Source organism: Callithrix jacchus, chromosome 14, assembly GCF_049354715.1.
Source record: "Callithrix jacchus isolate 240 chromosome 14, calJac240_pri, whole genome shotgun sequence".
Classification (NCBI taxonomy): domain Eukaryota; kingdom Metazoa; phylum Chordata; class Mammalia; order Primates; family Cebidae; genus Callithrix; species Callithrix jacchus.
The window spans coordinates 38,714,919-38,737,362 of record NC_133515.1 but is presented as its reverse complement, the minus strand read 5'-3'; the positions used below and the strand labels follow the sequence as shown (position 1 = coordinate 38,737,362).

General features: G+C 47.5%; 2 protein-coding genes across 5 annotated transcripts; both read right to left on the bottom strand.

The window, feature by feature from the left end:
- Nucleotides 1-1,297: 1,297 nt before the first annotated feature.
- On the bottom strand, nt 1,298-3,559 carry MRPL53 (mitochondrial ribosomal protein L53). The gene is made up of 3 exons (XM_035272176.3): nt 3,448-3,559; nt 3,236-3,348; nt 1,298-3,127 (listed from the first exon to the last, which is right to left on the bottom strand). Exons 1-3 carry the CDS (start codon nt 3,537-3,539, stop codon nt 2,994-2,996), a joined length of 339 nt encoding a protein of 112 aa, XP_035128067.3. The 5' UTR covers nt 3,540-3,559; the 3' UTR covers nt 1,298-2,993.
- Nucleotides 3,560-5,389: 1,830 nt separating this feature from the next.
- On the bottom strand, nt 5,390-22,386 carry CCDC142 (coiled-coil domain containing 142). 4 transcript variants are annotated; one of them, XR_004733481.3, is made up of 10 exons: nt 21,167-22,386; nt 20,802-20,888; nt 20,573-20,722; nt 20,303-20,433; nt 20,116-20,229; nt 7,127-7,241; nt 6,738-6,915; nt 6,407-6,606; nt 5,812-6,293; nt 5,390-5,691 (listed from the first exon to the last, which is right to left on the bottom strand). XR_004733481.3 is itself a non-coding variant. In XM_008980465.5 (9 exons), exons 1-9 carry the CDS (start codon nt 22,215-22,217, stop codon nt 6,037-6,039), a joined length of 2,283 nt encoding a protein of 760 aa, XP_008978713.2. In that variant the 5' UTR covers nt 22,218-22,386; the 3' UTR covers nt 5,390-6,036. The 4 variants fall into 4 exon arrangements, 3 of the variants coding, with proteins under 3 accessions (XP_008978713.2, XP_017819711.2, XP_054100762.1); XM_008980465.5 differs by having other exon boundaries at nt 5,390-6,293; XM_017964222.4 differs by lacking the exon at nt 20,802-20,888 and having other exon boundaries at nt 5,390-6,293.
- Nucleotides 22,387-22,444: the final 58 nt, after the last annotated feature.

Sequence of the window (22,444 nt, the reverse complement as noted above, 5' to 3'; positions counted from 1 at the left end):
GGCTATTTTTTTTGTATTTTAGTGGAGACAGGGTTTTGTCACGTTGCCCAGGCTGGTCTGGAATTCTTGAGCTCAAGCAATCCACCCACCTCAGCCTCCCAAAGTGCTGGGATTACAGGCGTGAGCCACCCCACTTGGCAGGAAACATTTAATGGCATTTCAGAAATGCAGCTTAGATTCAGTTACAGATTTCTCACCAACAGCCCAACCTAGAAGGTATTTATATAAAGAAGTCTATCCCATTCTTTAAAACAAACAAAAAACCACTACTGTATATCCTTATGCCCCCTAGCTATCATCACACTTCCCATCAAACTCATTATGTAAGACTAATGCAGCCTGGTGTGGTGGCTCACGCCTGTAATCCCAAGAATTTGGAAGGCTGAGGTGGCTGTATCACCTGAGGTCAGGGGTTTGAGACCAGCCTAGCCAAAATGGCAAAACTTCATCTCTACTAAAACACAAAAATTAAGCCAGGTATGGTGGCGCATGCCTGTAATCCCAGCTACTCAGGGGCTGAGGCAGGAGAATCGCCTGAATCCGGGAGGTGGAGGTTACAGTGAGGCGAGATTGTGCCATTTCAGCCTAGGCAACAGAGTGAGATTTCATTTGAAAGATTAATGTGGCTGGGCACCATGGCTCACATCTGTTATCCCAGCACTGTGGGAGGCCGAGGCAGGTGGATCATCTGACATCAGGAGTTTGAGACCAACCCGGCTAATTTGGTAGAGAAACCCCATCTCTACTAAAAATACAAAAGTTAGCCAGATATGGTGATGGGTGCCTGTAATCCCAGCTACTCGGGAAGCCGAGGCAGGAGAATCGCTCGTACCCGGGAGACAGAGGTTGTGGTGAGCCGAGATTGCGCCATTGCACTCCAGCCCAGGCAACAAGAGCAAAACACTGTCTTACAAAAAAAAAAAAAAAAGCCTTTTAGATAATAGTAGTTACTATGGTCCCAGCAATGTTGTAGGTACTTTACAGATATGAATGCATTTAATCTCTTTAACAGTCCTATGAGGAAGGTACTAGTATTTTCATTTTACAAATGAAATAGGCACTGGTAGATTAAATACTTTGTCCGAAGTCATATAGCTACATAACCACAAAAGTAGGATTTCAACCCCAAGCATTCTGGCTCTTTACAACACTATACCACTTCCACCTAGCTTTCTTTTTTAAAGGGGGAGGGGGAAAACAGTCCTTTGAAGACAGCACCCTTTTAGACAAGAAAAAGGTATAGTAATGCTGCTATAGGAAGGTCATGGGAAATGTACCTCGCAAAGTACACAGCAGCTACTGTCTAGAGACCTTTTATTACCTAGCTGAGCATTGTGAAGGTGTCTAAAGCCGTGGCTTTCAACCATTTTCTAACCCACAATAAATAATTCCATGGTGCAACTCAGTACATGCAGATACAGACACACACAATTTATATACAGCATTACAGATTTAAAATGAGTTTCCTAAAAGAATACTTCCAGCTGGGCGTTGGCGGCTCACATCTGTAATCACAGCATTTTGGGAGGCCAAGGTAGAACTGCCTGAGTTCAGTGAATTCAAGACCAGCCAGGACAAGATGAGGAGACCCCCTGCAATCTACAAAAAATTTAAAAATTAGGGCCAAGTGCAGTGGCTTATGCCTGTAATCCCAGCTACTGAGGAGGCTGAGGCAGGAGAATCACTTGAACCTGGGAGGTGGAGGTTGTGGTGAGCCGAGAGCCTGCCATTGCATTCCAGCCTGGGCAACAAGAGCAAAACTCTGTCTCAAAAAAAACAAAAACAAAAACAGGCCAGGCGCGGTGGCTCACGCCTGTAATCCTAGCACTCTGGGAGGCCGAGGCAGGTGGATCACCTGAGGTCGGGAGTTCAAGACCAGCCTGACCAACACGGTGAAACCCCGTCTTTAAAATAAAATATTTAAAAACAACAACAACAACAACAAACAAGAGCTGCAGATGTGGTCAGGTGCGGTGGCTCACGCCTGTAATCCCAGCAGTTTGGGAGGCGGGAGGATCACTTGAGCTCAAGAGTTAGAGACCACCCCATGCAACAGGACAAAACCCCACCTCTTTTGGAAAAAAAAAAAAAAAAGAATGGGAGATAGAACTGGGATAGAAAGATGAGAGCTGAAAAAAACAGCACTGTCAGTGTTTTTTGTTTTCTCAGACAAGAGTCTTGCTCTGATGCCTAGGCTGGAGTGCAGTAGTGCGATTTCTGCTCACTACCTCCGCCCCTAGGATTTGAGCAATTCTCCTGCCTCAGCCTCCCAAGTAGCTGGGATTATAGGCATGTGTCACCACCACACCTAGCCAATTTTTTTTTGTATTTGTGGTAGAGGCGGGCTTTCGCCATGCAGGTGATCTGTCGGCCTCCGCCTCCCAAAGTGCTGGGATTACAGACGTGAGCCACTGCACCTGGCCTATCAGTGTTCACACTGGATTTGGTAAGAGTAAGGGGGCTGGGCACAGTGGCTGATACCCAACACCTTGGGAAGCCAAGGTGGGAGGCTGGCTTGAGTCCAGAACTTCAAGACCAGCCTAGGCAACATAGTGAAATCCCTTCTTCACAAAAAATTTAAAAATTAACTGAATGGGGTAGTGCGTGCCTGTAGTCCCAGCTTCCTAGCTACTTGGGAGGATCGACTACGCCCAGGTTACAGTGAGTTATGATCATGCCACTGCACTTCAACCTGAGCGACCAAAACTAGACCTGTCTTAAAAAAAAACAAAAAAAGAGGTACCTTGAATGGTAGAAGCCAGAAGCCAAATTCAAAGGGGTTAAACAGTGAGTGATGGTAAGAAACTGAAATAAATTTAGGTTAATCCTCCCTGATCTAGTCTTGCTCCAGAAACATTTGTGGTAGCAGGGTTTTAAGTTTTATTTTGCACTCTGTGGCCCTCCACACAGTGATTTGAATGATTAAGTGAAACTCTTCTTAGGTTAAGTGTCCTAGTCCACGCTAAAATCATCTCGTTGGTCTCTTCCGCGCTTCAGCGACCAGCATCAGCGCCCGGCTTGTCCCCGCTGCCCGCCGCCTCCCTGGCCCGGATGTGGGAAGCGAAGGCACTGAGCATTTCTAGAGCGGTGAGATGGGCGCCGCGCATAATCAGGCGATACCCGTCTCCTGGGGAAGAAACAAACGAGTCAGACAGGGAGGGACGGCAGGGCTGGGGCTGAGGGGAGCGCGGGCTGCTTGCTGTCCCTTCCCGCCGGTCTCCCCACCCAAGCGCACCGAACAGCACGTCCACGCAGGGCTCAGAGCCGTCGTGCCTCACGTCTGCAATCACTGAGCAGTTGAGATTAGTGGAGCGGACCCTCTCGCTGCTCACCGCCTGGAGGAAGGTCCTACGGTGAAAAAACACCGTGAGCGCCAGGCTGAGGGCTTAAAGCCTCGGCCGAAGGAAGGCGTACCACTTCCCGCTCCTATTCTCTTCCCCTTCGTACCTCGTCGATTCCACGTTTTTCTCGAAGGGACAGAATTGGATTCGAACCTGCTTGACAGGGCGTAGACCAATCCGTCCCAAGGCAGCCGCCATGGTGACCTCCGCCCCGGAAGAACTCGTGCAGGCGGAAGTGTCGCATATATGTGAGACCATGAAAGGGTGCGCTTCTGCGGGATACCGACTTCCTGCCGCCCGCAGCCAAACATGCTTGCCAACCGCCGCTCTGGGCTCTCCAACCCAGGCGGAGGAAGGCCCGAGGAAGAGGTGGTTTCGGCACAACGCATGGGAGAGCCCAAAGTAGGCGGTCAGCAAATACAACCTATCATTAATAGTCCTCTTATACCACGGTGAAAACCATAAATAAATGGCACAAAAACCTCTTTGCACGAAAATACGCCTGTTTTCTGCAACCTTTCCTCTTCTGTACCCTGCGGGGCCAGCCAGATATAGGCTAACTCGATCTTAAGTCCTGGCCCCTTCCAAAGGGACAGCACTAACACACCCCCGGGTGATCCACACCAGGCGATAAACACCATTCAGGTAATTTAAGATTAAACACGGTGACCTCTGAATAGCCAAAGCTGAAACGTGAAAGTACTACAGCCCAATGTTCGTAAATGACTGAAAATAGTAATGGAAAGAGCAGTACAGGGTAATACTGTCCTTGGAGCTGATCCAGGTGTAGAAATGCCTGTTACATCTCTGTGGTTCCCCATGTTACATGTAAATTTTCGGTGCTGCAAAAGAAGTAGTACTCGAATATAAATTTCCTTAGCAAGGCAATTTACTTTTTTTTTTGGGGGGGTGGGGGACAGAGTCTTACTCTGTCACCAAGCTGGAGTGCAATGGAGATGTTGGCTCTCGGCAACCTCCGCCTCCTGGGTTCAAGTGATTCTCCTGCCTCAGCCCCCTGAGTAGCTGGGATTACAGGCACACCTGGATAATTTTTGTATTTTTAGTAGAGATGGGGTTTCATCATGTTGGCCAGGATGGTCTCAATCTCTTGACCTCATGATCTGCCCGCCTTGGCCTCCCAAAGTGCTGGGATTACAGGCTTTAGCTACTGTGTCCAGCTGGCAATTTACTTCTTTTTTTTTTTTTAAAGACGGGATTTCACCATGTTGGTCAGGCTGGTCTTGAACTCCCGACCTCAGGTGATCCGCCTGCCTTGGCCTCCGAAGTGCTTGGATTACAGGCGTGAGCCACTACGCCCGGCCCTGGCAATTTACTTGTATGGAAAGGTGAGGCTCGCTGGGGACCGTGGCTCACGCCTGTAATCCCAGCCACTTTGGGAAGCCCAGTCAGGTGGACCACAAGGTCAGGAGTTGGAGACCCACCTGGCCAAGATGGTGAAACCCCGTCTCTACTAAAAATACAAAAAATTAGCCAGGCATGGTGGCGGGCACCTGTAATCTCAGCTACTCAGTAGGCTGAGGCAGAGAATTGCTTGAACCTGGGAGGCGGAGGTTGCGGTGAACCAAGACCACGCCACTGCACTCCAGCCTGGGTGACACAGCAAGACTCCGTCTCAAAAAAAAAAAAAAAGGTTCAGCTCACAGATGGAACAATGGTGAGTACACACCTAGACAAGGGAGGGAAGGGGTACTTATTCCTGACGGAGGTAGCCCCTACTGCTGTGTCATTCCCCTTCTGGCTAGGGTTAGACCACACAGTCTAGATTAATTCTGATTGGCAAGCAGGGGTACCAGCCAGAGTGGTGGGATGGGTAGTTTGGTGGGAAGGACAGTTAGGAGACAGGTCAGAGCAGGTAACCATGGGTGGCTCAGGTCAAAGTAGTTGACCGGGATGGTCAGGATGGAGCAGGGGACTGGGAACAGATGTGAACTACTGATTAGAACTAGTGGAAAAGATTGTTTAGTGAAACTACAAGGAAGTTAAACTTCAAAGTGGAGGACAAAGAACTGAATATACTGACATACTGATTCTTTGAAGAGAAATTTATAACTCATTGTATCCAACACCCATGAATTAGCCTGGCTACTAGGACTTAAGCTGAAGTGCATTCTAGCCTCTGTTTACTTTTACGTTTTTTGTTGGTTTTTTTTTTTTTTTGATTTTTTTGAGACGGAGTTTCATTCTTGTTGGCCAGGTTGGAGTGCAATGGCGCAATCTCAGCTCACTGCAGTTACCACCTCCCAGGTTCAAGTGATTCTCCTACCTCAGCTTCCAGAGTAGCTGGGATTACAGGTGCCTGCCGCCACCATGTCCATCTAGCCTCTGTTTTCTACAGGAAAAGCAAAAGGAAAAAGCTTTTCCTTTTCCTTATCCCTGAACACTCAACTCTTTAGCCCTGAGATGCCTTTCCTGATGGAGAACTAGGCCTGAACCTCCCAAGGGTGCTGACCTTCGGGTTCCAGACTGTGGTCTTGCTCTTTACTCTGGATTCCAAGTGCTGGAGTGATCATGGATTCTTAAGTCCAGGCTCTGTGTAGCTTGTTCTCCAGTATGCTTTCCTCCAAGCTGCCAGTTCTAGGCTTCCTTCCAGTTCTAGGCAATTCCAAATGTCTGGATTTTTCCAGCTACAGATGGGGAGGGAGCTCTAACTTTCTGACTTCTGGTCCCAGGCTCTTTAGGATTCAGGACTGGTTCCCAGGCAGGAAAGAAAAGGCAGGTGCCAGCGGGGTCGCTGGTGTTGCCTGAGGGCAAGCCAGGCCTGCTGATTTCCCACCAGGAAGGCCTTGGGGCTAGGTCTTCCTCCACCTAGTGTGCTTTGCAGCTGAGCTGTCTGGGCTGGGGATCTTCCAGGCTGGAGAGGTGGCTCCAAGCTCTCCAGGCTATTGAGGGAGTTGCTGGGCAGTTCTGTGGTCTGGACCTCATGACAAGCACCTGGTAAGGCAGGAGTGGAAGGTAGGTGGCTGGTGGGGATATACTGAAGCCAGATCAGTGGTGAGAATGGGGTATGGGGCACACAAAGCAGTGAGCGAAGGGGAGTGACTCACAGCAACAGGGGGGCCTCCTGTGGACATGAGACTTGGGCAGGGGCTGCTGCAACAGACACAATAGGGCCCCATCCAGCTGCTGGAAGATGCTGAGCATGAGCAGGGTCTGGCGGAGATCAGGGGACAGGCTCCACTGCTCCTCTTCCAGCAGTGCCCTGACCACTCCAAAGTCTTGTCTGAGCTGCAGTGCTCCCTGCAGGCTAAAGGCAGAGGTACAGTATGGCCACCTGACCCTCCAGCCTCTCCTAACTGCTCTGCCTCACCCACTTATTTATCACCTTCCTTTTCCCAGTTTCATTCACCCCCTGCTACTTCCACCTTTACTCCTGACCTGAACCGAATCCCATGGGTAAGGATGTGGTCAAGCCAGGCACCCAGGATGGCTGTCAGTGCCTGACCAAGAGCAGGGGCCTGGGCTTGGGGTGGCAATCCTTGCAGTCCTTGCAACACAGGCTCCAGTACGGTGCGGACCACTAAACCAGCATACTCACTAGGAACACTGGGAAGTTCTGGAGTAAAGAGAAGACAGGATATGAGGCTGTGGAAATCCACTGAACCCCTAAATGGAGTGTTTGGGAGAAGAGGATCGGATTTTGGGAGGGAAGGGCACAAAAGCTTAGGACAAGGATGGAGACAGCGGAGTGGAACAGGGATTTGGAGGGGCTGAGACACTATTACCCCCTTTAAACCCTGGAAGGAGAAGCTAGGATGAGGAGTTACCGGGACAGAGACGAAGCCGCCAGTATCGACCCCGTGGCATGTGGAGCTTGAAAGCCTGCATGGCTTGTTTATGACATTCTTGAGAAAAGAGACTTAGTGACTCTTCAGGCAGGAGCTATAGGGATAGGGAGAAAGTAAAAGGGGCTTGTCAAATTATGATGATCCTCTAAATCTAAGGATCTCTATGTTCATCTTGGCAACCATAAAACCCCAGAATTGTTACACAGTTGTGTGGGCCTGGCCATCTTTTGAGGAGAGATGCCATAGTTGTCATTGGGTTTTCCAAGAGGCCTGGACCCAAATTATGAACAAGTGCCCTAGGATTACCCTGCTTTTCCCAACTTGTTTCAAGAGATGGAAAATCCTCAAGGTTAATTTTATCATCCAGAAGCTTTAAGGAAAAAGAGAGACATATCCTGCTCCCCCACCCCCACCCCTCATAGAGCACATGCCAGAGAGAGGGGTTGTATGATCTGTGATGGCAGAGGCTGAATGAACAAAGGGGAATTACAGTGACCTTTTTTGGTGGGGACAGAGTCTTGCTGTCACCCAGGCTGGAGTGCAGTGGCATGATCTTGGCTCACTGCAACCTCCATCTCCCGGGTTCAAGTGGTTCTCCTGCCTCAGGCTCCCAAGTAGGTGGGATACAGGAGTACACCACCATGCCTCGCTAATTTTTGTATTTTTAGTAGAGACAAGGTTTTGCCATGTTGGCCAGGCTGCTCTGAAACTCCTGACCTCAGGTGATCTGCCTGCCTCTGCCTCCCAAAATGCTGGCACTACAGACGTGAGCCACTACATCTGTAGTGGCTCAGCCTACAATGATCTTTTGGTTATCACCTACAAAAGGAAGATAGGAACTGTATGTAGACCAGAAACAATGACTATTTTAACATTCTGAGACTCAGGAAGCTTTGGAATGTCCTTACATTGAAGGGCATTATTATTATATACTATTATATAATATTACATATTATTATGTATTATTAAGAGCCCACTCCAGAGCAGTATAACCCATAAAGCAAGAAAAGGCCTATATGCTAGTTTTGTTTCTTTGGTTTGATAGGTGGTTTTGGAGGGAGAGAACACAGCAATAAAACTGATTTCCGCTCTACAGCCCATCTTGAGGGAGAGGAACTCCAGTAAATATGGTTAATGGCAGCAGCTCTGTAAAGAAACGGTAGATGCCAGGGAGACTGAAGACAGGATAGACCTCCAGACATGGAGTGGAGCCCATGTGGCTCCTGGTACATCTGACAACCTGTCGAAATCCAAAATCTTTCTTTCTTCTCCAGCAAGCCCTAACCCTCTTCTCCTTTGTTATTTACGTCAAGGAAATTACCCCTTTGTCAATGGACTTTTGTTGGGAGCCTCTGTACTCAACACTGAGGGAATACAAGGTGGATAGTATGTGACAGTCTCTCCCCCACCCACCGGGATCTTACAGTCCAAATAGGAAGAAAACTCACAATGCCTAACTCTTCTTTGTCATCCCAGGGCTGTATGTGCTGGAGCACCCAGAAACAATGCCTAATAGTACAATCACCAGGCAGGGGAACAAAGGATGGAGATTACTTGGTACAGTGTTTGTCCTTTTTTTTTGTTTTTTGAAGAGATAGGATCTTGGGCCAGGCATGGTGGCTCACACCTGTAGTAATCCCAGCACTTTGGGAGGCTGAGGCAAGTGGATCACTTGAGGTCAGGAGTTCAAGACCAGCCTGGCCAATAGGGCAAAACCCTGTCTTTACTAAAAATGCAAAAAAATTAGCAAGGCATGGTGGTACACACCTGTAATTCCAGCTACTTAGGAGGCTGAGGCAGAAAAATCACTTGAACCCAGGAGACAGAGGTTGCAGTGAGCTGAGATCGTGCCACTACACTCCAGCCTGAGTGACAGAGTGAGACTTTGTCTCAAAAAAAAAAAAAAAAAAAAAAAAGGCCGGGCACGGTGGCTCACGCCTGTAATCTCAGCACTTTGAGAGGCCAAGGTTGGTGGATCACGAGGTCAAGAGATCGAGACCATTCTGGTTAACATGGTGAAACCCCATCTCTACTAAAAATGCAAAAAATTAGCTGGGCATGGTGGTGCGTGCCTGTAATCCCAGCTACTCAGGAGGCTGAGGCAGGAGAATTGCCTGAACCCAGGAGGTGGAGGTTGCAGTGAGCCAAGATCACGCCATTGCACTCCAGCCTGGGTAACAAGAGCGAAATTCTGTCTCAAAAATAAAAGATAGGATCTCTTTTGCCCAGGGTGGAGTGTAGTGGCACAATCATAGCTCATTGTAATCTCAAACTCCTGGGCTCAAGTGATCCTCCTGCCACAGCTTCCTGAATAGCTAGGACTACAGGTATGTGCCACCATACCTGGCCAATTTTACTTTTAGAGATAGAGTCTTGCTATGTTGCCCAGACTGGTCTCCAACTCTTGGCTTCAAACAATCCTCCCACCTCAGCCTCCTGAGTCTTTGTGATTATAGGTGTGAGCCACTGTGCCCAGCTCTGTCCTTGTCCATTGTGAGCTCTGCTGCTCACAACTACCAAGAGCTGAACCCTTCTTATTGTTTCCCCACCTTCCTTCCATCCTGCCCCTACAGCAAGATCAAACTAACTTGTCATCGCTTTTTTTTTTTTTTTGAGATCGTCTCGCTCTGTCACCCAGGCTAGAGTGTAGTGGCACAATCTCACCTCACTGCAACCTCTGCCTCCCAGGTTCAAGTGATTCATGTGCCTCAACCTCCCAAGTAGCTGGGATTACAGGCACGTGCTACCACGCCCAGCTAATTTTTTTGTATTTTTAGTAGAGATGGGATTTTGCCATGTTGGCCGCCAGGCTGATCTCAAACTCCTGACCTCAGGTGATCCGCCCGCCTCAGCCTCCCAAAGTGCTGGGATACAGGTGTCAGCCACTGCACCTGGCCTTCGGTTGCCATCTCTATTGTTCCCCTTCTGGTCTTTTATTTTATTTTTTGAGATGGAGTCTCGCTTTGTCACTAGGCTATAGTGCAGTGGTGTGATCTTGGCTCACTGCAACCTCTGCCTCCCGGGTGCAAGCGATTCTCGTGCCTCAGCCTCTGAGTAGCAGGATTACAGGCACCCACCACCACGCCCAGCTAATTTTTGTATTTTTTTTTAGTAGAGATTGGGTTTCAGCATCTTGGCCAGGCTGGTCATGAACTCCTAACCTCAAGTTATCTGCCCACCTGAGCCTCCCAGAGTGCTAGGATTACTGCCCTTCTGCTCTTACAATGTCACGCCATCACTCATGAGATAAAGCCCAAATTCTTGCGGCTGGTGTTCATGCCCTCACGATTTGATGTCAAATTGCTTACTACTCTACCCCCACACCAAACCCCAGTGAACATACCCACAAAAGGAACCTCTGCTCTGGTAAGTCCATTTCTCTGCTACTGCCCCAAGGATCGATGAACTGCCCACTTCCAGTAACCCCAGCCACTCCTCTGAGTCTTCTCAGCCACCATCTCCAACCACAGGCCATGTATGGAGCCTTGTGTAAACCACATGCTCACTATAGCCTTCCTTCCTCAGGGCTTTATGACTGTCACTGTGTGCAGTACATATGATGAACCTGCTCTGGGGCATGTTGAGTTTAAGGAGACAGCAGTAAATTGAGGTAGCAATGCTCAACAGGCAAATGCAGATGTTTGACTAGAACTCTGGGAGCCAGGCAGGGCATGGTGGCTCATGCCTATAATCCCAGTACTTTGGGAGGCCAAGGTGGGTGGATTGCTTGAGCTCGAGAGTTCAAGACCAGGGCACATGTTCTAAGGCTCTCCTGAGGGCTATGTCAGGAGCCAAACTTTTTTTTTTTTTTGAGTCTCCCTCTGTTGCCCAGGCTGGAGTGCAGTGGCATGCTCTCAGCTCACTGCAACCTCTGCCTCTCGGGTTCAAGTGATTCTCCTGCTTCAGCCTCCCAAGTAACTGGGACTACAGGCGTGCACCACAATGTCCAGCTAATTTTTATATTTTTAGAAGAGATGGGGTTTTGCCATGTTGGTCAGGCTGGTCTTGAACTCCTGAACTCAGATGAACTGCCTGCCTCAGCCTCCCAAAGTGCTGGGATTATGGGCATGAGCCACTGCACCCACCCAAAAAAGTTTTTTTAAAAGATTTTTTTTTTTTTTTTGAGGCAGAGTGTCATTCTGTCACCCAGTCTGGATTGTAGTGACACGATCTTGGTTCAATACAACCTCTGCCTCCTGGGTTCAAATGATTCTCCTGCCTTAGCCTCCCAAGTAGCTGGGACTACAGGTGCCCGCCACCATGCCCAGCTAATTTTTGTATTTTTAGCAGAGACAGGGTTTCACCATGTTGGCCAAGCTGGTCTTGAACTCCGGATCTTATGATCTGCTCAGGAACGCCTGAAACTTGGCCTCCCAAAGTGCTGGGATTATAGGCATGAGCCACCGTGCCTGGCCTAAAAGAATTTTAATAATAGTTCAAGACCAGCCTTGGCCAGGCGTAGTGGCTCACACCTGTAATCCAAGCACTTTGGAGGCCAAAGCAGGCAGATCACCTGAGGTTGGGAGTTCAAGACCAGCCTGACCAACATGGTGAAACCCCATTTAAAAAAAAAAAGGAGGACGGGTCCTAGATGGCCAATTAGGAGCAGCTCAGGATTGCAGCTCCCAGCAAAAGCGCAGAGGGTGAGTGGACGCTGCATTTCCAGACGGATTTTTATTACCCACAGACCAGGAGATTCCCAGGCGGAGGAGCCCCACAGGTAGCCAGACTGGCTGTTTCGGCCGGCGCCCCAGCATGGTGGTTCTCTGTACAAAATACAGGGGTCCGGGCACTGTTTTAGCTGGCGATTGGAGCTCAGGGAAGACAGAGTCGCTGACAGAAAAGGGGACTGAAACAGAGAGCCAGGCCAGGAGATTTCCAGTCAAAAAAGCACCACGAATCTCAGTGTGGCTGTTTCAGCCGGCACACTGGGTCGCCGCACGGGAAATCACACAGATCCTGGCGCCTTTTCAACAGGCGACTGGAACACGTGGGAGACCAAAAAAAAGGCTCTGAGGCTGGGAGCCAGATGATTGGGCTCGGCTGGTCCCACCCCCACAAAAAACAGCGATCTGAAACGCTGTGGATTGAGAGTTTCACAGCAAGGACAGCTGAACCCAGGATGGTCCAGCTCTGTGAGGGAGGGGCGTCCGCCATTACGGAGGCACTCCACCACTACTGAGGTAGTCTGCCATTGCTGAGGCAGCCCGCCATTGCCAAGGCAGCCCACCATTACAAAGAGAGTTCGCCATTACAGAGAGAGTCTGCCATTATAGAGGTGGGCCACCATTGCTGAGGCAGTTCTAATTAACACCCGTATAAATAGGACTGCAGGGAAGTTCATACAGCAGCTGGGCGGAGCCCACAGCAGCTCAGCAAAGCCTCTGCAGGCAGACAGCGACTAGGCTGCCTCCTCTCTGGGCAGGGCAGCCCTGAAAAAAGGCAGCAGTATAACAGAAACTCATAAATAAAGCCCTAACTCCCTGTATAACAGAAACTCATAAATAAAGCCCTAACTCTCTGGGACAGAGCACCTGGGAAAAAAAAAGGGGGGTTGATGAGTTCTGCTGCAGCAGACTTAAACATACCTGCCCAGCAACTCTGAATGAATAACAGAGCTCACAGCTCAGCACTTGAGCTCCTATAAAGGACAGACTATCTCCTCAAGCAGCTCCCTGACCCCCGTATATCCAAAGAGTTACCTCATAAAGAAGAGCTCAGACTGACATCAGGCAGGTATCCTTCGGGGACGAAGATAGCAGAAGAAACTGGCAGCAACTTTTACTGTTCTGCAGCTGCTGCAGGTGATCCACAGGCAAGCAGGGCCTGGAGTGGACCTCAGCAGTCCTAAAGCAGAGGGGCCTGACTGGTAGAAGGAAAACTAAGAAACAGAAAGAAATAACTTCATCATCAACAAATTGGACATCCACTCAGAGACCCAATCTGAAAGTCAACATCTACAAAGACAACAGGTGGATGAATACACAAAGTTGGGAAGAAACCAGTGCAAAAAGGATGAAAACACCTGAAATCAGAACACCTTTCCTCCTACAAGGGATCACAACTCCTCACCAGCAAGGGAACAAGGCTGGATGGGGAATGAGTGTGATGAATTGACAGAATCAGGCTTCAGAAGGTAGGTAATAAGAAACTTCTGTGAGTGAAAAGAACATGTTCTAACCCCATGCAAAGAAACTAAGAACCTTGAAAAAAGATTTGACGAAATGCTAACGAGAATAAACAACTTAGAGAGGAAAGTAAGTGAATTGATGGAGCTGAAAAATACAACATGAGAACTTTGCGAAGCACACAAAAGTTTCAACAGCCAAATTGACCAAGCAGAAGAAAGGATATCAGAGGTCGAAGATCAACTCAATAAAATAAAATGAGAAGGCAAGATTAGAGAAAAAAGGGTAAAAAGGAATGAACAAAGTCTCCAAGAAATATGGGACTATGTGAAAAGACCTAATCTACATTTGATAGGGGTACCTGAATGTGACAGAGAGAAGAATCCAAGCTGGAAAATACTCTGCAGGATATTATCCAGGAAAACTTCCCTAACCTAGCAAGGCAGGCCAATATTCAAGTCCAGGAAACACAGAGAACACCACAAAGATATTCCTCAAGAAGAGCAACCCAAAGGCACATAATCGTTAGATTCACCTGGGTTGAAATGAAGGAGAAAATGCTAACGGCAGCCAGAGAGAAAGGTCAGGTCACCCACAAAGGGAAGCCCATCAGACTCACAGCAGATCTCTCAGCAGAAACCCTACAAGCCAGAAGAGAGTGGGGGCCAATACTCAACATCCTTAAAGAAAAGAACTTTCAACCCAGAATTTCATATCCAGCCAAACTAAGCTTCATAAGTGAAGGAAAAATAAAATCCTTTAGGAACAAGCAAGTACTCAGAGATTTCATCACCACCAAGCCTGCTTTACAAGAGCTCCTGAAAGAGGCACTAAACATAGGAACGACCAGTACCAGCCACTCCAAAAACATACCAAATGGTAAAGAGCATCAACACAATGAAGAAACTGCATCAACTAATGGCCAAAACAGCCAGCTAGCATTAAAATGGCAGGATCAAATTCACACATAACAATATTAACCCTAAATGTATATGGGCTAAATGCACCAATCAAAAGACACAGACTGGCAAAAGCCAAAACCAATCGGTGTGCTGTATCCAGGAAACCCATCTCACATGCAAGGATACACAAAGGCTCAAAATAAAGGGATGGAGGAAGATTTACCAAGCAAATGGAGAGCAAAAAAAAGCAGGAGTTGCAATTCTCATCTCAGATAAAATAGACTTTAAACCAACAAAGATCAAAAGAGACAAAGAAGGACATTACATAATGGTAAAAGGATCAATGCAATGAGAAGAGCTAACGATCCTAAATATATATGCACACAATACAGGAGCACCCAGATACATAAAGCAAGTTCTTAATGACTTACAAAGAGACTTAGACTCCCAAACAATAATAGTGGGAGACTTTAACACCCCATTGTCAGTATTAGACAGATCAACGAGACAGAAAATTAACAAGGATATCCAGGACTTGAACTCAGACCTAGAATAAACAAACCTAATAGACATTTACAGAACTCTCGACCCCAAATCCACAGAATATACATTCTTCTCAGCACCACATCACACTTACTCTAAAACTGACCACATAATTGGAAGTAAATCACTCTTCAGCAAATGCAAAAGAACGGAAATCATAACAAACAGTCTCTCAGACCACAATGCAATCAAGTTAGAACTCGGAATTGAGAAACTAACTCAGAACCCCACAGCTTCATGGAAACTGAACAACTGGCTCTTGAATGTTGACTGGATAAACGATGAAATGAAGGCAGAAATAAAGATGTTCTTCAAAACCAATGAGAACGAAGACACAACATACCAGAATCTCTGGGACACATTTAAAGCAGTGTCTAGAGGAAAATAAATAGCAATAAATGCTCACATGAGAAGCAAGGAAAGATCTAAAATCGACACCTTAGTATCAAAATTGAAAGAGCTAGAGGAGCAAGACCAAAAAAACTCAAAACCTAGCAGAAGACAAGAAATAACTAAGATCAGAGCAGAACTGAAGGAGACAGAGACACAAAAAACCCTTCAAAAAAAAAAAAAAATCAATACATCCAGGAGCTGATTTTTTAAAAAGATAACAAAATAGACCACTAGCCAGATTAATAAAAAAGAAAAGAGAGAACAATCAAATACATGCAATAAAAAATGATAAAGGGGATATCACCACAGATTCCACAGAAAAACAAACCATCATCAGAGATGATTACAAACATCTCTATGCACATAAACTAGTAAACCTGGAAGAAATGGATAAATTCCTGGACACTTGCATCCTCCCAAGCCTAAACCAGGAAGAAGCCGAAACCCTGAGTAGACCAATAACAAGGTCTGAAGTCGAGGCAGCAATTAAGAGCCTACCACACAAAAAAAGCCCAGGTCCAGACGTGTTCACAGCCAAATTCTACCAGACATACAAAGAGGAGCTGGAACCATTCCTTCTGAAACTATTCCAAACAATCCAAAAAGAGGGAATCCTTCCCAAATCATTTTATGACACCAACATTATCCTGATACCAAAGCCCGGCAGAGACTCAACAAGAAAAGAAAACTTCAGGCCAATATCCATGATGAACATAGATGCAAAAATCTTCAATAAAATACTGGCAAACTGATTGCAACAGCACATCAAAAACTTATCCACCATGATCAAGTAGGCTTCATCCCAGGGATACAAGGTTGGTTCAACATATGCAAGTCTATAAATGTAATTCACCACATAAACAGAACCAAAGACAAAAACCACATGATTATCTCAATTGATGCAGAGAAGGCCTTTCACAAAATTCAACTGCACTTTATGCTAAAAACCCTCAATAAACTAGGTATTGATGGAATGTATCTCAAAATAATAAAAGCTATTTACAACAAACCAACAGCCAATATCATACTGAATGGGCAAAAACTGGAAGCATTCCCTTTGAAATCCAGCACTAGACAAGGATGCCCTCTCTCACCACTCCTATTCAGTATAGCATTGGAAGTTCTAGCCAGAGCAATCAGGCAAGAAAAAGAAATAAAGGGTATTCAAATAGGAAAGGAGGAAGTCAAATTGTCTCTATTTGCAGACGACATGATTGTATATCCAGAAGACCCCATCGTCTCAGCCCAAAATCTCCTGAAACTGATAAGCAACTTCAACAAAGTCTCAGGATACAAAATCAATGTGCAAAACTCACAAGCATTCCTATACACCAATAACAGACTTAAAGAGAGCCACATCAAGAACAAACTGCCATTCACAACTGCTACAAAGAGAATACAATACCTGGGAATACAACTAACAAAGGATGTAAAGGACCTCTTCAAGGAGAACTACAAACCACTGCTCAACGAAATAAGAGTGGACAGAAAGAGATGGAGAAACATTCCATGTTCATGGTTAGGAAGAATTAATATTGTGAAAATGGCCATACTGCCCATAGTAATTTACAGATTCAACACTATCCTCATCAAGCTACCAATGACCTTCTTCACAGAACTGTCCACCTTAAACTTCAAATGGAACCAAAAGAGAGCCCACATAGCCAAGTCAATTCTAAGCAAAAAAAAAAAAAAAAAACCATAGCAGGAGGCATCACACTACTGAACTTCAAACTATACTACAAGGCTACAGTAATCAAAACAGCATGGTACTGGTACCAAAACAGAGATATAGGCCAATGGAACAGAACAGAGGCCTCGGAGGCAACACCACACATCTACAACCATCCGATCTTTGACAAACCTGACAAAAACAAGCAATGGGGGAAGGAGTCCCTGTTTAATAAATGGTGTTGGGAAAACTGGCTAGCCATGTGCAGAAAGCAGAAACTGGATCCCTTCCTGACTCTTTACACTAAAATTAACTCCAGATGGATTAAAGACTTAAACATAAGACCTAACACCATAAAAACCCTAGAAGAAAACCTAGGCAAAACCATTCAGGACATAGGCGTAGGTGAGGACTTTATGACCAAAACACCAAAAGCATTGGCAACAAAAGCCAAAATAGACAAATGGGACCTAATCAAACTCCACAGCTTCTGCGCAGCAAAAGAAAGTCATTAGAGTGAATCGGCAACCAACAGAATCTACCCATCTGACAAAGGGCTAATATCCAGAATCTACAAAGAACTCAAACAGATTTACAGGAAAAAAACAAGCTCATTCAAAAGTGGGCAAAGGACATGAACAGTCATATTACAAAAGAAGACATACATGAGGCCAACAAACATATGAAAAAATGCTCATCATCACTGGTCATTAGAGAAATGCAAATCAAAACTACATTGAGATACCACCTCATGCCAGTTAGAATGGCGATCATTAAAAAATATGGAGACAACAGATGCTGGAGACGATATGGAGAAATAGGAACACTTTTACACTGTTGGTGGGAGTGCAAATTAGTTCAGCCATTGTGGAAGACAGTCTGGCAATTCCTTAAGGACCTAGACATAGAGGGCCAGGAGCTGTGGCTCACGCCTGTAATCCTAGCACTTTAGGAGGCCGAGGTGGGTGGGTCACCTGAGGTCAGGAGTTCAAGACCAGCCTGGCCATCATGGTGAAACCCCATCTTAAAAAAAAAAAAAAGATAAAAAAAAATGGACCTAGACATAGAAATTCCATTTGACCCAGCAATCCCATTACTGGGTATATATCCAAAGGATTACAAATCATTCTACTATAAGGATATGGAGAAATGCACACGAATGTTCATTGCAGCACTGTTTACAATAGCAAAGACCTGGAACCAACCCAAATGCCCATCGATGATAGACTGGACAGGGAAAATGTGGCACATATACACCATGGAATACCATGCAGCCATCAAAAACAATGAGTTCGTGTTCTTTGTAGGGACATGGATGAACCTGGAAACCATCATTCTCAGCAAACTGACACAAGAATAGGAAATAAAACACCGCATGTTCTCACTCATAGGTGGGTGTTGAACAATGAGAACACATGGACACAGGGAAGGGAGCATCATACACTGGGGTCTGTAGGGGGGAAATAGGGGAGGGACAGCGGAGGGTGGGGAGTTGGGGAGAGATAGCATGGGGAGAAATGCCAGATATAGGTGATGGGGAGGAAGGCAGCACATCACACTGCCATGTGTGTACCTATGCAACAATCTTGCATTTCACATGTACCCCAAAACCTAAAATGCAATTAAAAAAAAAAAAAAAAGACCAGCCTGGGCAATATGGAAAAACCTTATCTCTACAAAAAAAAAAATCTTTAAGTAGCTGGGCATTGTGGCTTGCACCTGTGGTCCCAGCTACTCAGGAGGCTCAGGTGGGAGGACTGCTTGAGCTAAGGAGGTGGACATTGCTGTGAACCAAGATCACACCACTGCATTCCAGCCTGGGTGACAGAGTAAAACCTTGTCTTAGAAAAAAAAAAGAACTCTGGGAGCCAGAAAGACTGAACTCGGGAGTTCACAGCACCGAGACACTGTGGGTAACCAGGAATAGAGAGAAAAGCAGACAGTTAAGGACTGAACTCTACAGCCACATTCCTATTCAGGGCAAAGAGGAGAAAATTGAGCTGGAAAACAAAAAACCAGACATCTTCCACATAGGAATAGATAATATGCAAAATGGGGAAGAAAAAATACAATGGTTTTACTCATAAATATATAAGAAAATGTTAGGAGAAACAGGCAATCATGGATGAAGGTTACCACTGTGAAACAGAAATCAGAGGTGAGTGAGGGCAAAAAGTGCAATTTTTTTCATTAGATTTATAAAATAATATTCTAATTTATTTTTTAAACTGTAGACATGCATTATTTTGTATTTTTTGAGACAAGGTCTCTCATTCTGTTGCCTAGGATGGCTGGAGTACAGTGATCACAGCTTACTGCAGCCTCAACCTCCTGGGCTCAAATGATCCTCTTGCCTTAGCCTCCCGAGTAGCTGGGACTACAGGTGCACACCACCATGCTCAGCTAAATTTTTTAATTTTTGTAGAGACGAGGGTTTCTCTATGTTGCCCATGGTAGTCTCGCTGTGTAGCCCTGTGTGGTCTTGAACTCCTAGCCTCAAGCAATACTCTTGCCTTGGCCTCACAAAGCATTAATAAAAAATACAAATAAAACTTTTAAAGAGAGGAGAAATGTGTCAATAACGTAAGTAAAGAGAAAGATGCAATCATTTATCCTGAATTTTCTCTTTAAAACATACCTAGGAGTAACCAATTCTCTAATGAAGGCAAATTTTTCTGTATAGGAGTAATCCAAGTCACAAATGAAGTATGAATAATAAGAATTGAAATGTCACCCCTTTAGAACCTCTAATGAAATAATGAATCAAGGGAATGATCTGCTGTTGCCATCACAAAAAAAGAGTCTGGCAATCCTGGGGAGAGGGTAGGGGATACATAGATGAAATTGACCATGAGTTGATAATTGTTAAATGCTTGGTGATAGACATATGGCAGTCTATTATATACCTCTCTCTACATTTATACATGTTTGAAAATTTCCATAGTAAAAAGTTAAAGGGGCCAGGCATAGTGGCGTATGCCTGTAATCCCAGCACTTTGGGAAACCAAGGTGGGTGGATCACTTGAGCTCAGGAGTCGGAGACCAGATTGAACATGGTGAAACCCTGTCTCTACCAAAACATACAAAAGTTAGCCAGATTGCGGCTGCAACGAGCTACGATTGTGCCACTGCACTCTAACCTGAGTGACAAAGTGAGACCCTGTCTAAAAAAGTTAAAGAGAACAAAAAATGAACAGAGCAAAAAAAGATAAATTTAGCAGAGACTCCAAGGAGATTCCAGGTCACTGAGATGTTCTATTCTTCCCTCCCCCAATAGTTGGCACATAAATTAGGGTCTTAAACTGCCACTGTTGAGGCCCCTGTTCTCACCTGGATCTGTGCAGTCAGCTTCTGGATCTCCAGGCCCAGCTGCTGCTCCATTTCCAGAGCTAAGCTTTCCTCTGAGGCCAGGCTAGACAAAGCTTCTGCCTCGTGCAACAGAGGCTTTGGGTGGAAACAGGGAGTGAGGGCTCAGCCTAGCCCAGGCTGCTCCCCTCCCCTTTCCCCACTCACTCACAGGTAAGTCTTTTTGGATTAGGAGCAGAAAGGAAGCTGGGTCCCATGCTGCCAAGTACTGCTGAGCTCTGCCCAGAAACCAAAGCAAGGTGGTCTGCAAGGTACATAGCCCCAGGGCGATAGGCTCAGGATCTGGGGAGATGAGCAACAGAGTAAGCATCTTAGGGGTCACAGAGTACCTTTGGGAAGAGGCAGACGCCAGAACAGAGTGAAAGAAAAAAGGAGATATCCTCAACTGCTCTGTCTCCCCATCCCCAGCCTCTTGTCTCACCTGCAGGCTGCCGGAAAATCAATTGTAACCTGGGCTTTCGAAGGGCATCCAAGAGAGGAGGAAAGAGCTGCTGCAAAAGTTCAGCAGTGCGAGAGGATGTGGGAAGGCCGTTCTGATCCCCAAGAGCTGATCCCAAAGCCTGGCAGAAACCTGAGGATGAGAAAGTCTAGTCTGATGGGGAAGGGGTAACCTGGGACTTACGTCATTCCCAGTGCCCCTTCCTTCTCACCTTGGTCCCAGCTCCAGATTAGCGACTGATGAAGTAGGCTGTGACACAGAGAAGCCAGCTCCTTCTCATACTCCTGAGGTAGGGACGCTAGTGGGAGAAATGGCTCTGGAGCCTGAAAACAAGGTCTCACTTCCCACAACCCCTGCCCACTCAATGATGAGGCAAGACAGCATGCTTCCTCCAAGACTCAGGACTGGGGTGGAAAGCAAGACTTTGCCTTGAAAGCTCAGAAGCTATAGTCTGAACCCAGGGGTGTTAATTCTAAAGCGCCTGCTTTTGCCTTCAGGATGGCAGGTGAGTGAGTTGGCCAGGGGGAAGGAAGAGAACCCAGCCTTCCCGAATGCTCACCCAAGCCCATCACTCACCCTGACCCAGTGCCTGACTCAGCTGTTGCGCTGCTGCCCTGGGGTCCCTCCAGGGTCCCAGATTTAGGTCCAGACTCTGAGCACAGGCTGCCCACAGCAGGGTCCAATATTGGCTCCACAAGGCTCTGGCCCTTCCAGGCCCCAGTCCACAGCTGGCTGAAGCCGCCATGCCCCCTGTCAGGCCCAGCAGCCCTGGTAGCAGATTCTGCTCCTCATGAAACAGCCTGCGGAGCTGGTCCCTCAATCCTGATCCCCTGAGCGCCTCGTCCAGCCGACTTGCCACCTGGCAACCCCGTTCTCCCGTCAAGAGGCGGAGCACACGGGACGTCGGGAAAGGACGTGCAGCCCCTGGGACGTGGCTCAAGGCTTTTCCCTGTAGCGTGTGGTAGGCGGGAAGTGCCAAGAGCAGCTCGGCGAGTTGGGACGACAGACCCGGGCTGGCGGGTTCCCGGCCGAGAGCGCGAAGCTGCGTCTTGATGATAGCTTCCAGGCACTGGGCGGCTAGTCCGATGGGGCGCGCAAGCAGCAGCGGCTCCCCAAGGCCGATTCGCAGGACTGCCCCTTGGGAAAGGTGCAGCTGCAAGTCGCGGCACAGCTGGGGCAAGGAGCTAGGGCTGCCGGAGGGCGAGCCAGGACTCAGGGTCTTCAGGAGGCGCAGAGCCGCCTGTAGGTGGCAGGCACAGTCTCGGGCCAGGAGGAGCTGCTCCCGCTCGCGGTGCAGCCGCAGCAACACCGCACGGAGACGCTGCAGCGCGGGAGGGATCGGGCCGCCACCTGCGGCCCCCTGCCTCCAGGCCGCAGCATCGTGGGCCTCGCTCACACCCGCCGGCTTCGGCCACCACGGCGTCCCTCCAGAAGCTCCTCCCGGCCGTATCCCCGGGTAGGGGATGCTCCCGGCTACCGGCAGCCCCAGCCAGCCGCGAACCTCCCTGCGGAGAGCGCCCGTTCGCATTCTCTCCCACTGTTCCTCCCCAGTGCCCACGGTTTGCGCCCGCTGCGGGGGCACGGTAGCGAGCGGAGGCAGGCTACCAGAGCGAGACGTCTGGGCCATGGGCGGCGAGTCCGGAACGAACCTAACGATTCCCACTTCCCCGCACTGACCAACGCCTGCTGTAGCTCAGACTTCGCCCCATCCCAAAAACGGTTTTCTCCAGTTCGGGAGTCGCGGGGACCTTCATGGATTCTCTCGGGCTCCGTAATCGGAGGCTTCTGCCCCTAACAAAGATGGCCGCACATCCTGTCCTACCCCGCCTTTTGTCTGGTATCAAATACTAGACT